The sequence below is a fragment of the Artemia sp. Qi Xiang Cuo genome, chromosome 8 (assembly GCF_049724085.1).
Source record: "Artemia sp. Qi Xiang Cuo chromosome 8, ASM4972408v1, whole genome shotgun sequence".
Lineage (NCBI taxonomy): Eukaryota > Metazoa > Arthropoda > Branchiopoda > Anostraca > Artemiidae > Artemia > Artemia sp. Qi Xiang Cuo.
Genome location: NC_142801.1, coordinates 20,927,706 through 20,943,159, shown reverse-complemented (window position 1 = coordinate 20,943,159; position 15,454 = coordinate 20,927,706). Strand labels below are relative to the sequence as shown.

The following is a 15,454-nucleotide window of genomic DNA, read 5'->3' as shown; positions in this document are numbered from 1 at the left end:
AAATTCTTCATCAAGTATATTATTTAACCAAAAAAAATGAAAAGTCAATACACTTGTAGGACAGATCTATATCGTTAGTAAGTGACCTCGGCAGAGAATTAAGAACGGAAAGAAACAAAAGCTTAGAAATTTTGGGAAGGACCTCCAAGAGAATTATCAAGTATATATAAAAAGAAATTAATTAAATAAATTTCCTAAAATTACAAATAAAAGCACACATCACACAAGGATAACTCAAAACGAAAAAGAAAGTAAAGAAAATAGAAACAGAAATCCTGTCTATTTTTCAAGAATACAATAAAAGTTTCACAGACATTGTCAAAGATCTGGCAGACATTCCTAGGAAAATTTTCGAAGTTGAAAATTCACTGCCAATAGGCTCTAGAATATCGGTTAATTAAAGGCGTTACGGCCTACTGGAACTTTATAAATCGATTAGCTGCAATATGGCGACACAACCATTGCAATAGTTGGTTATTTTGGATTTTTCTATATAAAAAAACAAGATGGGTTCAGAATGATCGAAACGTTCAGCATTCTGTTTCCAGTGGCAAAAACTTCATATATCTATCATTTATAAAATGATTTTATATTTTTTGGGTTAGGTACGGATCAATCGATATATTTTTTATAAGATGACACTATAGTAGTATCACCATAAAATAAAAATATATGAGAGTAAACTCACTTCAATTAATAATTTAATTATTATTTAAAATAAAAAGCGCCGCTGGTATGATATAAAATATCAGTAAAATAAATTATAACAATTATAGTACGTATATAAGAGACTACTTTTATTTTAGACAAATAAAAAAATAAAATATTAATAATTTTTTAAATTGTTATGTATTAAACACATGAGATTATTTAATAAAATTAAATATTTAATAAAACTTTATAAACCTTATTTTTTTTAAATAGAAACCGTTTAAATATTTTTTTTTTCTTTCATCGTTGACTTCATTTTACTTTTATTTCTAAATTATTACATTTTTAATATACATTTTTGAAAATTTATATAATATTTCAATTATTCAATTATAATTTGAAAAAAAAATTGTTAATAAAGTTTGAAAAGGCCCAAATAAGAATATAGCACTCGCTGTTCGTAGAGGTCAATTAATATATCTTCTTTTTATTAAAGCTGTGCTCAAATTTAAACTTAAAGTAATCAAAGAGTCGATTTATCTGTTCTTATCAACAAAAGAGCAGGGGTTTGATTTTGGATGCCGCGAAACAACAAACAAAACAACCTGTAGATTAAGAATATCTGCATGAGCTCATAAGGGTTCTGGCTGAGAGCTTTCTATAAGTTATACTACATTAGGAAGATGAAACTGAATATTTAACTTTTATTTACTTTTAGAATAGGTTTAGTTCAACCATTGGCCTAGATGAAGTGAGGCAAATGCGAGTTTCCTTACAAGAAGAAAAGGAAAGATGTAACAGCATATTGGACATCAACGTATAACATTTTTACACTCTTGAAATTGAGTTAAACTAGATCTTAGTAAATTTGTGTTTCCTTTTGTTTATTCCTTTTAAAAAAAAAATCATACTAATATTTTAAGTGGGGGAGATTGTAAGGAGGCCTTATTTTGTGTAAATTTAGTACCTCAATTTTATTACACCTTGGAATTCCCTTTCGCTTCATAGATCAGAAATATAGCGACAATTTCAAATTAGCTTGAATTTGAAAATAACTTCTCTTTGCATAACTAGTCATAAATCTTGTATTTACACTCTTTGTCCAAGAATTAAACGAACTTTGAACCCGTGATATGTTAAGACCTAATTTAGACCAGGTTTGCAAGGCCTTGAAAGACAGGAAAAGAAACTACTTTTAACAAAAAGTGGTTGATTTGCTAGGAGGGAGGGAAGATTGCTAAACGGATCAAGTAGCAAAAAGAATATAACTTACGGATGAGAGAGAAATCGGGGTAGTTTTGCCTCGGAAACAAGGTAGTCTTTTTTGGATCAACCAAGGAGTAAGTGTTTTTACTTTGTAATTACGATAAGCTACCACTGCCTGTCTGAATTTCCCCTTGGGGATAAAAGTTTGAAGATAAAAGTTAAAATAAGTAGAAAACCTCTAAAGATTTCTGTCACTTGGAAATAACTTTAATACGTATATAAGAGAAATTAATAACAACTAGCGCTGAAATCTAAGTTGATGATTTTGGGTTTATAGTTTCGGTAGTATTTGCACCTAGACAAGGCTTGAGCCTTTTAGATAAAACAGCATTTTAAGGTTAGAATAAGCCAAATTAAATTTCTTCCCAGAAATTTTCGCTTTGAATAACTGAGGGTTTAAAGAGGAAATGAAACCTTAACCAAGAAAAGAAAGCTAGGAGAGGAATTTGTGCTTCCCCTTTTCAGCCTAGAGTCCCTTGAAGCTTGACTTTAAAAAGAACTTATATCCAAAAATTAGACTTATTGGACAATAACATTAATTACCCCCCCCCCTTTGTGCAATCTTCAGACGTTTATACGAAGAGGAACACAGTTCTCGTTTTAATCATTCTTTCATTTTATTAACCCTATACTGCCTGTTTATACAAATGTGACCTTAATGTTTAAAAAGGTAGGTTAGGGGAGAAAGGCAAAATATTGTCAGATTAAGAATTTCTAAAACGTTATGTCCATATATTTTCAATTAAGCTATCCCTGCTAAAGTTGAAGCTTAATAAGGGTCCAATCAATTCACCGCCCTTTCAAGATATAATAAGGGAATACCTTGGTTTGGGTTAATAAAATTTGAATTATAAGCACGTACGGTTATTCTTAGATTATCTCAGCAATAGCTTGAACTAAAGGATATTAATAGTTCAGAGCTCAAGCCTTCAATAGCTGTTGATGTGTAACCCTTATTAAGTAGAAACGTTCGTTAGCCTAGGATTAACTTAATCTTTTCATTTTGCTAAACATTGGTGGATTAAACAAGTAGATAGTTAGACCAGAGACGTAGATGAAGTTGGGAAGTATTCAAGATAAAGCGAATTGAAATATGTTTCTTTTTATCTACTTTTGCAAATAAAATCTGTTGTCACTGAATTCTGATTACCAATTTCTTACCCAACGCCTCCGTTTATATCACGCTACCAAATTTATTAGCCCTGTAAGTAAGGGGCAACCTTACAACAGCATAAAGTAATTGTAGTTCGTGTGAAACATAGACATGTCTATGTTTCAAATGTTCTGAAAACATAGAATTATGTTCTAAACATAGACATTTCTGTGTCTATGTTTCAGATGGTGCCCCATTTTTACAATCTGGCAGAAAATAGCGTCTTTAGATTAAACTTGATACTAAGTTTTCCATATATTATATCTCATAGGAACTTTTATAACAAAAATGTTTTGGTAAATCAGTCACAGAATTGTTCATTTCCTCATCTTGTAGCACTTAAAATTTAAAGCCTCTTCCCCTCACCCTTTTCATTTCGCTCCCCAACATTACCAGAAAATTTCAGTTTTCTCCCCCAAGCCATTCATAAGATATTGCAGATATACTATTTATATGAGTTGAAAGTTTCAATTTGATCCCCCGAGCTTTTCCCGATGATTTATCAGACATGGTATTTTGACAGCCTGGATGCAAACATCGTGTTTCGATTTCGTTATACAATCTCTTCTGAGACAGAATTCAACACTTGTTTGCCTCTTCCCAATACCTAAGCCATCCTTCAGGGTTTCAACTTGATACCCAAAGTCGTTCACTAGATATTGCAGACAAACTGTTAGGGCAACCTGAGTAAGCATAGTGTCTTTTGAGGTACTTAGCTATTTAACGTGCAGAGATTATAAGTCTTACAGGAGCTTATAGTGCAAAGATGATTTGATGGATAAATGACAAAAGTTCTTTACCCGTTCTCCCTCCACCACAACACAAAAATTTAAATTTCCCTTGCCTCTTTCTTTTCCCAAAGGTAACTTTCAAGTTTAACGTCAAACCCCAATCCGTACTCAATATATTGTAGACACACCATTTCGATGACCTGGATATACACATTGTCTTCCGATTTACATTTACCCTCTCCCTACATAAAAATTTGAGATCTACTTATCTCGGCTCTAATACTTCTCGAAAATTTCAGCTGAATCTCGAAAGCCATTCCTGAAATGGTGCAGATAATTTGAAAGCTCCGCCGTGCACAGGGTCTTCTAATTTACTCAGGTATGTGTTTCACCTCCAGAGTAAACCCTACAGACAACCTGGAATTTCTGGTCTATCGAATAACCCGTAAGAACTCCTAGTAAATCGTGAAACCAAGACCAAACATTGCCATCTTTTCTTTTATAAACTGTAAGTGAGAATGGTAATTTAGAGAAGTTGAGGCCATCTCCCTGAGGCTTTGGTTGTAATGCCAACAATGGAGACATGATTACTAGATCTTCCGACAATTATAAACCAAAACACTATCTCAAAATTTTTATCTAATATCAGAGGAGGGGAGGGATTACGAGGAGGGTATAAGTTGCAGAAAAGACAGAGAAAGGAGGCTGGCTTCTCTAGAGTAAAAACACTATGTTAAAAGACATTGTGACTTGAGATCTAGTTGAACATCCCTCTCTACATTTCCTAAAAGTTTCAAACTAATACCCTTAGCCGTTTTTAAGATTGCGCACGCCTGCTCTATTACAGCCTCGAGTCACACAGTTTCACTTGATTTACTTCAACATCCCTTTCAATTTTCCCTGAAAATCTTAACTTAATACACTTAGCCGTTTCTGATATATTGCAGATACACTATTTTTACAAGCTGGACACATGTAGTGTCATTGGTTTTTCTTCAACCTACCCTCAACATTCGCTGAAGTTTCAACTTAATACTGTTAGCTATTTCTGAAAAATAGCACATACGCTATTTTGACAATCTTGATGCATATAATGTCTTACAATTAAGTTTAATGCCCCAGCAATGTTCCATAAAAGATTCAACTTAATACTCTTACCTGTTGTTGAGATATTGCAGATAGGTCTTCCTCTAAACCTGGATGCACATAGTTTCTTTAGATTTAATTCGACATTCCATGAAAGTTTCAGCTTATAACCCTTAGCCATTCCCATGATATTGTAGATACGCCTATTTGACAACTTGGATGCAAACAGTGTCTTTTGATTTAGTTCAACACCCCCACAACATTACATGGAAGTTCTTACTTAATAGACTTAGCTGTTCTTGTAATATTTAAGATACACTATTTAGACAACCATGCCATTTTGATACGTCATTTTGACAAAACTCCGTGTGGACACACGAAGTGTCTTTTGATATTATTCAACATCTCACTCAACATTTTTTTAAACTTTCAACTTAATACCCCTAGCCGTTCCTGAGACATTGCAGACACTATGTATGTTTGTCTTTTAGACTGATCATTATTTGAAGTATAAACCTATTTTACCAAGGGTATTAAAATAAAAGCTTTCATGCCTCCTTGACAATCTTAAGTGTATTCATACCGAAAAAGCAGGATTCTGTCTTTTGTTCGTTTCAAAATTATGAAGTTTCTAGAACGGTAACATATTTTATATATTGCCACGTTAAATCTTAAAAATAAATAACTGAAAATAATGAGCTAAATTTGACGATTTTTTTAGTTCGCGAAAATTCCAACAACAACAATCTGTTGATTCTCAACAACCAAAGAAAATCAAAATCTTTTTAAGCTATTTGGTGCACTAGGTTTAAAAATTAAAATTTGTTGATTTTTCACCGGGGTGTCTTTTTATTAATTTGATGCTTTGCATATTAAAAATTGAATTCCTGATTTTTCTTTTATTTATTCAGATATTTTTGGATGTGCCAGCATCCATTTAACCAACTCAAACAATCAAGTTTTATTTTTATTATCCTTGATACTTTAAATGGGCACTTTTCATTTTGTCTGAAATCATGCATCGGAACTGAACACCTTTTGAATTTTCGTTGAAATTTAAATTATTTGCCTCAATTATAGCTAAATACAGAACATTATCTTACATGGATGTCGAACATGGTGTGGAACACAAATATTCCTTCTTTGAAATCTCTTGCTACGTATAAAGGAGAAAAGACAGTATTTCGAAGACATTTTAACGAAGTCAATCCAATGAGTCCAAATGCAATGCAACCAAAAGCAGAGCTATATGAAAATCCCAACCAATAATCCAACAGTATCCACAAACTTCTCCAATGACAAACTGATGCTGGAAAGAAACTCTTCTTATTGTATAAAACTTTGAATAAATTTAGCAATAGAATAAATATAACTGTTGCTACTGAATAAATAAATAAAATTTATTTATTCAATAAAAAGCGTATTTATTAAATAAATAAACTATATTTGAATAAATATTGAATAAATATAAATGTGAATAAATATAGAGAATATATATAAATTATAGTCGTCAATCTATTTATTTATAAAGTTTTGTATCACAAGGTCATTGGAGATTTAGTCACATACCATCTACTCATTATTTACAGACAGTTATTATAATTTGTGTCTTGGGGGGGGGGGGGGTCATAATGAAATTATTTTGTATCTCAAACGCTTTAATTCATCGTTTGTTACTATGCATAATTTTAGAAAAAAAAACATAATAAAACATTCAACTTTATCCTTAGCTCTTTGATACACATTTGAGCCAATCATTTGAAAGACTAAGTCTCAGTATTATTTTAATTATTTTTCAGATTTCGGTAAAGATAATGAAAAAACCTGGCAGGTGATAAACTCTGTCCTCGAGCCCTCTTTTCAGTCGTCTTCAGTCCCTTCATGTCTGGTTCTCGATGGTAAACATATAACGGGTGATCTGAATGTTCAAGAAGCATGTAATTCATATTTTTCAAATCTTGGTAAAAGGACAGCTTCTGCTGCTTCTTCTTCTCCGTTGCAATCCAATTTCAGGTCTTATATTGGGCCACCTTATATTAGGTTAATGTTTTTTAAACCTGCGGCTGATATAGAAATTACATGAATTGATATTGAATTGAAGAATTAATCGTCATCTGCCCTGATAATATTCCTACTAAAGAACATTAAGTTCATACTTTCTTTCCATTATGCTCCCTTAAAGAAACTTATTAATCTCTCCTTTCAGCAAGCGTGTTTTGCTTTCTGCCATTTCTCCGTTCAGCCATTTCTATTTCTCAGGTTTTTCTCGTTTCAGAAAGCGTGCTCTAGTTATAGTACTGTACAAGGGTAGGCTAGGAAATGATTCACCTAACTATTGGCCAACATCTCTCTTGTCCGTTTTTAACAGAGTATAAAGACATAGCAGTAAGTTTACCGCAGATAGTTTTTGGCTCTTAATTCTCGGTGCGAATAAACAGCTCCTCCCACTTCTTCTTGCATTAGCGTGTACAAACAGCTCCTCTCATTTGATCTGCCATCAGCGGTCCAATTACCCTGGAACACGTATTTTGGCAGAAAATTTCTCAAAATAAAATGCCTTTGAAACCAACTTGAGACTTCGAAACCTACTTTCAATTCCTTAAAACATCTAATTTTAACATTGCACTACTAATTACCGATTTTCATATATGTATTGAGATAAATTAATTTAAGATTAGTTTCTTCAAAATTTAGCGTTCCAACGTTGAAGCCAAGTTTCCCGTTCAAGAGAAATCTGACTTGTCTATCCGTGAAAAGATCTAATGTCGCTTATGTTTCTACGTTCTCTGGAGCACTCGCACATCCGTCCGGGTTTTTATAATGGGCGAGTTAGGGAGAGATCATACTGCCTATAATTTAAATACTCTGGTTTTTAAAAACATTATGTATATGCGATTCTGTAATTCTGTGAAATTCTGTATATGTATATTGTCTTAATATTTTTTTTTAATTTGAAGATTTTTCTTTCCATGATTTTTAATTTTGTTTTCTACAATATATGTTTTTGTGTTTCTGTTTAACTGTCTTCTTTCTGCACTAGACTTTTTTTTTGTTCACGCTGCTTTATTTTTGGACGTTTGTAAAGCCTTTGACTTGTTAACCCACAGTGTTCATCCCTCCAAACTTTATTATTTTGTCGTAAGAGGTAGTGCGCTTCATTGGTTTAAGTTCTAAATATCCGGCAGAAAAGTGTCTGTCGATCCGTTTTTCTGTTCATCCACAAAAGTTGACCATGTTGTCCCACAAGGGTCAATTCTAGGTCCAATTTTGTTTTCAGTTTATGTTAAAAACCTAATTTTCGCAGTTATACTATAAAAACCTTTAAATTGTTGTCGTCTATGTCATCGAACATTTTCCCTTGCCCATAACCGTAGTTTCCCTCCTTTGGATTCTCTTGTTACTTTATTGGTCATAGTAGCCTACTTGTATTACTTCTGGGAGAAAGGGGACTGAGGTTTGTTAAAAGCTAGTAGTCTTATTGGAGGGAATTTTACTTTAGTCTGATGCTGACTTTCATGTTGACTTTTATGACTTTGATACACTAACAGTAAGATCAATCCCTTAGCTGTCCATCAAATTATTGAAAACCCTTCCTGATTTGACTGCCACTGCCACTACCACTGCCACTCGTTTGGCATCTTAAAATGACTTATGAAAAGCTGTTTGGTTTCCCTATGGTTTTGTTTTGGTTTATTTTTAAGTTTATTTTTATTTTTTAGTTTTTTTATCTTTATTACTACTATTCGATTTATCTTACTCTTTGATGAGCGATCAGAATAGTTTCTTATAATTTGCTGAAATCTTTCGTGTTCTGTGTAGATCTCTCTCACACTTTCCTTCTATCTCTCTCTCCCCCTCGCCCTCCCTCCATCTCTCCCTTTTTTCTTTTTTCTATTTTTTATGAGCTAGTACGTAAACAGTGATTGTATCTTCCCCCTTCTTTGCATGCCATGGAACTATTTTTGGGATAAGTGTCGTATACTTGCTGTTCGTTGTTTTTTTTTTTTTTTTTGGTGAAATTAGATAAAAATAAAGTTTTTTCAGCTTAAACTAAGGAGCAACATTAATACTTAAACCTACAGAATTCATTCCGTATATGAAGTACGCAGGAGCGTCTTTTGGGAGGGGCAGTTGCCCCCTCCCTCCAGTAATGTGGAGAAAAATTATTATACAGCCCATCCTCCTTGAATATTCGAAAGTAGACCCCTCTTATCCCCCCACCCAAAGAAAATCTTGTAGATTCGCCCCTAGAAGTAGGCTTCCCCTCCTCAACCACTCCCTCGTAACGCTAATTTTTTTAGTGCCTTATAAAAGCTTCTTATTCGAATTCGACAGCCCTTGTGCTCCAGCAGCCCTTCTTAAAAGAATTGGGACGGAAAAGACATAACTGTAGCGTAAAGCGCAAGGGGTTGAGAAGGGGAAGCCCACCTCGTATAGCCTACGGAATAATTTATGTTCGTTTTAATTTTTAATGTTGTTTCTTACTTTCAGTTGGGAAATAACTGTTAATTTAATTTCTGATCGATTTTCAAATCCTACCGAACCCCCCCCCCCCCCCACCCCACTTAAAAGTTTCACATACAAAATTCCTCCCATGGAATAATTCTTCCTAGAAAATTATTCAAACATGTGAAATTTAGCACCCAAAGAAAAAGTAAGAAAAATAAAAAGAATTCTGTACATTAATTTCAAAGAGTTTTGACTCACTCCCCCCCCCCCCCCTGTAAAACTACTCCAGAAAAATTCTTCCTCCAGCGGACAATCCTACCCCTGGAAAACTCTCCCTAAATGTAAGATTGAGCCGCCCAAGACATAATAAGACAAATAAAATAATTCCGTATATGAATTCCATAAAAGGTTTCCAGAAGTACCCGCTCCGTACAAAATTTCTTCTAGTAAAAATAAAACTCATCGTAGCACTTGCCAGCCAACAAAAAAAAAAACCTGGCGAGGTTCATGGCACACAGCCTCGTCCTTTTCAGCTCTATTCCGGTGGGGATGTCGATGTAATATTTTAATCTGCATAGAATAAGGTTATCGCAACGGGAGGGACGCTACTCTTCCCCTCCCCCTAGAACCAATGATAAAGGCGTAAACCAAACATATCCACAGGAATCAAGAGGGATTAGACGATAATTTGTAATTAAATTAAATATAGTTTGCTACTACTACTGCTACTACTAATAACAACTCACCGCAGCACCAAGCCGCCTGAGGCCAACACAGCTATGCACGCTCCTTCTCCATCCCAATCTATTCAAAGCCTCCTTTTTACACCCGCCCACAAAGTTCCCATTTCCTTTAAATCTTTCTTTATGACGTCCTCCCACCCCAGACGGGGACGACCTGCTTTCCATTTAGCCCTAGATGGTTGGCCGAAAAGAACAATCTTCGGCAATCTGTCATCCTTCATCCGCACAACGTGCCCTACCCACCTCAACCTTTCTTTCATTATAGCCCTAGAGAGCGGTATTGAACCACATTTTTCGTATAGCCTTTTGTTTGAAATACGTTCAGTCAGCCGGATACCCAGAACAATCCTTCAGCAATTTCTCTGGAAAACATCTAGTAAATCTTCATCCGCTTTTCGGAGCGTCCATGCTTCAGAGCCATATTTGACCACCGTCATCACTGTAGCTTCTAATATTCTAATCTTGGCTTGCAGACTTATCTTTCTATTCTTACAGACTTTGCTGTGAAAAAACACCCTGAGCCTTGGCTATTCTACTTTTAACATCTTCATTGCTCCCACCATCTTTACTAATAATACTTCCAAGGTAAGTGAAGCTGCCCAACTGATCAATCTTTTCATTACCCAACGTCACCTTTTCATCTTCACTTATTCCTATCCTTAGTGACTTAGTGTTCCTAACATTAATTTTCAAACCAATTCTAGCACCCTTAACTGGCAAAACCTCTAAAACTTCATTCGTTTTGCTCACATTTTCATCTAGGATGCTTAAATCATCAGCGTAATCCAAGTCCAGAAGACTTTTTCCTCCCCATTTGATTCCGTGGTCTCCCATCGCCTTTCCTGTCCTCCTTAAAACAAAGTCCATCAAAATAATCCATATAAAGGGGGATAGAACACAACCCTGCTCAACTCCTGATTTAATACAAAACCAGCTGCTAACCTCATTTCCTACCTTAACCGCAGCAGTCTTATTCTCGTACATAGCACTAATCACTTTAATGTATTTATCTGGTATACCATACAAGGATAAAACCTTTACTAAAGCTCTTCTATCAACAGAAACGAACGCTTGCTCATAATCTATAAAACTGAGGACCAAAGGTGTTTGAAAATTGAGACACTTCTCAATTATTAGCCTAAGAGTGAAAATTTTGTCGACACATCCTCTAAAACCGCACCTTTTCTAAAACCGCACTGCTCTTCTCTTAAAACTTTGTTTACGGCATCTCTCAGTCTAAAAAGTATCATATTACTAAGTAATTTACTACCTACAGAGACCAGACTAATGCTTCGATAATTACCATACTCACTTTAATCAATTTTCTTATAAAGTGGCTTAATTAAAGTTTTCCTAAAATCGTTAGGTACTTCCCCTTTTTCAAAAATCATATTCATAATCTTCAGTAACTTATTTCTAACCTCAGAACCACCATATTCAGGAAACTCATTTACCACACTATCAGCACCTGGAGCCTTATTATTTTTTAATCCTTTTATTACCGCCACTAATTCTTCCTTAAAAAACAAGTATTCCTTAACATACAAATAATCACGAACCTATTTATATTCGACTCCAACTTTTCCTGTAAAGTTATCACAGTCTAGCAAATTCTCAAAATGTTAGGCAAATTTTCCTTAAGTTTTTTCATTATCGCTAATTACGACCCCATTCCTATCTTTAGCTAGGCCAAGTCCGGATTGACTACTCCTTCTCAATTTGTCAACGTGCCAGTACAATATTTTACTATTATGCCGTCTAGCTGCATCTTCCACATCCTCGGCAATTTTATCCATGGCCTCCATTTCACAAATCCTTAGTTCATATTTTAATGATTTCTCCACTTTCTTTACATTTCTTTTGTTTTCATACGATCTATCACTCAGATAATTCTTGTACATGTTTTTTCTTCTTTCTATTAAACATAAAGCTTTTTCACTAATATTCTTAGCTGCAGTTCTAGCTTTCTTCACTAATACACCTTCAGCAACTTCACAAATTATTTTTCTAAAATTATACCAGCCATCTTCCACATTATCAAGTTTTAAACTCTCAAGTTTGGTATTCAACTGTTCCTGGAAAGTTTCTCTCAAATTCTCATCCTGGAGTCTACCAACATCATAACTTCCCGGGAGGTAGCTATCCTTCAAAAATTCCAGCTTTAAATTAACCCTTGACACTTGTAGATAGTGATCTTTACTTTTAAGATCAATTACGGCACTCCTATACGTCCTAGTACGTTTTATTGACCCAGCTAGTCTTCGTTTTACAATAACATAGTCAATAAGGTTTGCTGTCTTACCATCAAGTGAATACCATGTCAACTTATGGGCCATTTTATGACCAAATACCGTATTGGTTATAACTAGATTGTTAAACCTACAAAATTGTAAAAGTTTGTATCCATTACTGTTTTCTTTTCCTACACCCAATTTACCTAGGCTGGGATACCATCTATCCCTATTTCTACCGACCTGGGCGTTAAAATCTTCCAGTAATAACATCATATTTGTACCTGGGACCCTGTCTATTTGCTCCTGTAACTGTAAGTAAAATTTTTCTGAGTCACTAGTATCTCCGTCAGTCGGTTCTACAGGGGCGTATACTACTAAAACTGATACCCTGAACTTTCTAGTCATAAAATGAGCAATTAGTATTCTATTATTAGTACCTTCCCAACCTAAACAGGATTTAGAAGCTTCCTTATTCATCATGAGCCCTACTTCGTGTCTATGTACCCCCATCCTTCCTGCCTGGGTAAATAAATTCCAATCACCTAAATTATGCTTCCTATTCCTGGGATATGAGTTTCTGAAACTCCTAATAAGTCCAGTTCTAATCGTATAAATTTATCAGCCACAATGTCGATACGATAGTCATTTTTTTAATGTCGTAACATTCCAAGTTCCAATTTTCATGTTCTTCAAATCATTGAAAATATTTTGGCATTAGGAAAAGCAATGATCCCGGATACCAGTGCAGGACGGGGATTAACATATGTTCTCAAATCAACACCGAGGCGCTTAAGCAGGCTTAGAACCGGAAAGCAAGAAGTCTCTGGGACGTCCATGAATGGAGGCTTTGTGCAATCCTGTGCCCATCTTGGTTACAACATGATTTTCAGCACTTGGTGGTGCTCTTCTATCAACAAGAGTCGAAATCCTGCACATACAGTTTCAAGCCTATTTCCGACTCATTATATATTCAAGCCTACAAATATTATGCTACTACGGGGAGGCAGCCCATAATAGATAAATTAGCTAGGAAGAGGTTTTTCAGCCCAAAGACGCCCGACAAAACATACCAAACCCAGAATAATTGTTCATTTATCAGAATCCCGTGCGAATGCTGCGTCGTTTACTAGGCTACAATTTGCTCGAGGGACGCCACTCCTCAAGCGGGAATAGAGATGACCGCAAGGTTCCCAGTCTCGCAGATACCCTGAAAAGGTCGAGGCAGCCCTTTGCAGAGGCCATTGTCCATAGATCTGGATCTAACGCCCTGCCGCAGTTGTCCTCCTATAAAGGATCCTCCCGCGATGGTGTTCTGCATCACCATGCAATTTAACCCATTACTGGGAGAAGGTTTGCAGCTCATGGGACTTGCAGACAAACCAGTGGGCCCTTTTGAGTGTACATTTGAGGCGCCTTCTTCCTCCTCCGCCTGTATTTATGACCCCGGGCGAGGGTGCCCCAGTTTCTATTATGGACCCCCATGGACAAAGTCCACCCCTTGGTCCGTGCCTCCTATGGAGGTACCCTAGATATCTGTAGAGTGTTCCCCTATCGCAACCTGGGGACACGCTGAATGGTCTGGGGGAGGCCAGGAACATAAAAATGAAATTAATTAAAAATATTATGTTTCCTTTAAACTTCTGTACGACTTTTTAAACAGTAGGTTTTTATAGAGAAGTATGAACAAAGTTGTACAGAAGACTTTTTGGTTTTCTTATTTAATATAACTCAACATTAGCTTGTAAAACTAACGTCTAGCCGAATTTATTGATTTCCTTCAACATTAGCTTGTAACACTAATGTAAAACTAATATAAAACTAATTTGTTGCCTGCTTTATTGTTTTAATTCAACATTGGGTTGTTAAACTAATGTAAAAAGCGAATGTAAAATTAAGGTCTGGCCTAATTTATTGATTCACTTCAACATTAGCTTGCAAAACTAATGAGTGCGGATAAGACAAAGATATTCAAAAGCAGAAAGGGGCATTATTAAGTTCTGTTATTTCTACCACTCAAAAGCCTTAAGCAAGGACAGTTTTCTTAAAAAAACAAAGCTAATTTTGCCAAGAGAGCTAAAATAAAAATTGAAATAAAAAAAAATAAAAAAAAAAAAACCTCCCTTTCTCCAGGAAAAGAAAATCCTAGAAATGTGCATGACTAAAATTATTTGTTCTTTTGTACTTTGGCTTTCTGTTCAAATTATTGAAGTATAGCTTTTAAAACAATAAGCCTTTTTAAAAGTTCTAAAAAACTTTTAGAACATCAAGCAACAGACAAACTCTTGGATAAAATAGCCAAGGCTACAATTAAACAACATTTAATATTTTTAATGTCTCCTTCTAGAATCTAAATAAAGTTTAGAAGGCATTAATAAGAAGGGAGGTGTCACCCCGCAACACCCTTATTCAGGCTTAGTCTTAATAAAGGGGAAATGAGGGATTAATTGCTAGCCCCCCCCCCCTCCCAACCACAAAACCCTTTTTCACCTTTATTTCAAGGCTCCTGGAGAGGTAGACAATTTGGGCAGTGAAAAGCACTCTTTTAGGCATGCGATACCCTCTTCCCTAGACAACGACCCACCATCCCTTTTTCATAATGGTTGACGCATAATCATATAGGCCTATTACTGAACGTAATTTCATAAAAATGAAGTTAATCATCCTAGTTCAATCAAGCATTAAAATAAATCTCAATATTTACCAGTTATCTTATATGAACTATGGCTTTTCAGACACGAAGCAGCACTTACTGAGCACATTTTCTTGGGGGGAGGGGTCTTCAGGGGGACGGATTTTTCAAGTGGAGTGAAATTTCCAGGGAAAATTTTACACGGGGGAGAAAGGGAAGATAATTTCCTGGCATGACTTAAAAAACGGTCAGAAATAAATTTAACAAAAACAAGTTTTTTCAATTGAAAGTGAAGAGCAAAATTAAAACTTAAAATGAACAGAAATTATTCTATGTACGAGCGGGAGGGGGGAAGTCCCTTCCTCAATTCTCGCTGTTTACCCTAAAATTTGATTTTTTTCGCAATTATTTAGGAAAGATTGGTCAAACACAAGGGCTATTGCATTTGGATTTGAAGTATTTTTAAAGAACTTTAAGGTTTTAACATAAAAAGCGAGGGATGAGGAAGTGGT

General features: G+C 35.2%; 1 protein-coding gene across 1 annotated transcript in view; it reads right to left on the bottom strand.

The window, feature by feature from the left end:
* Positions 1–15,454, bottom strand: part of LOC148949234 (uncharacterized) — a 92,527-nt gene that overhangs the window by 38,059 nt on the left and 39,014 nt on the right. Inside the window, exon 2 of the mRNA XM_089092879.1 lies at positions 5,991–6,196. Within this exon, the coding sequence (XP_088949005.1) occupies positions 5,991–6,196 (206 nt within the window). The remainder of the gene's footprint in view (positions 1–5,990; positions 6,197–15,454) is intronic.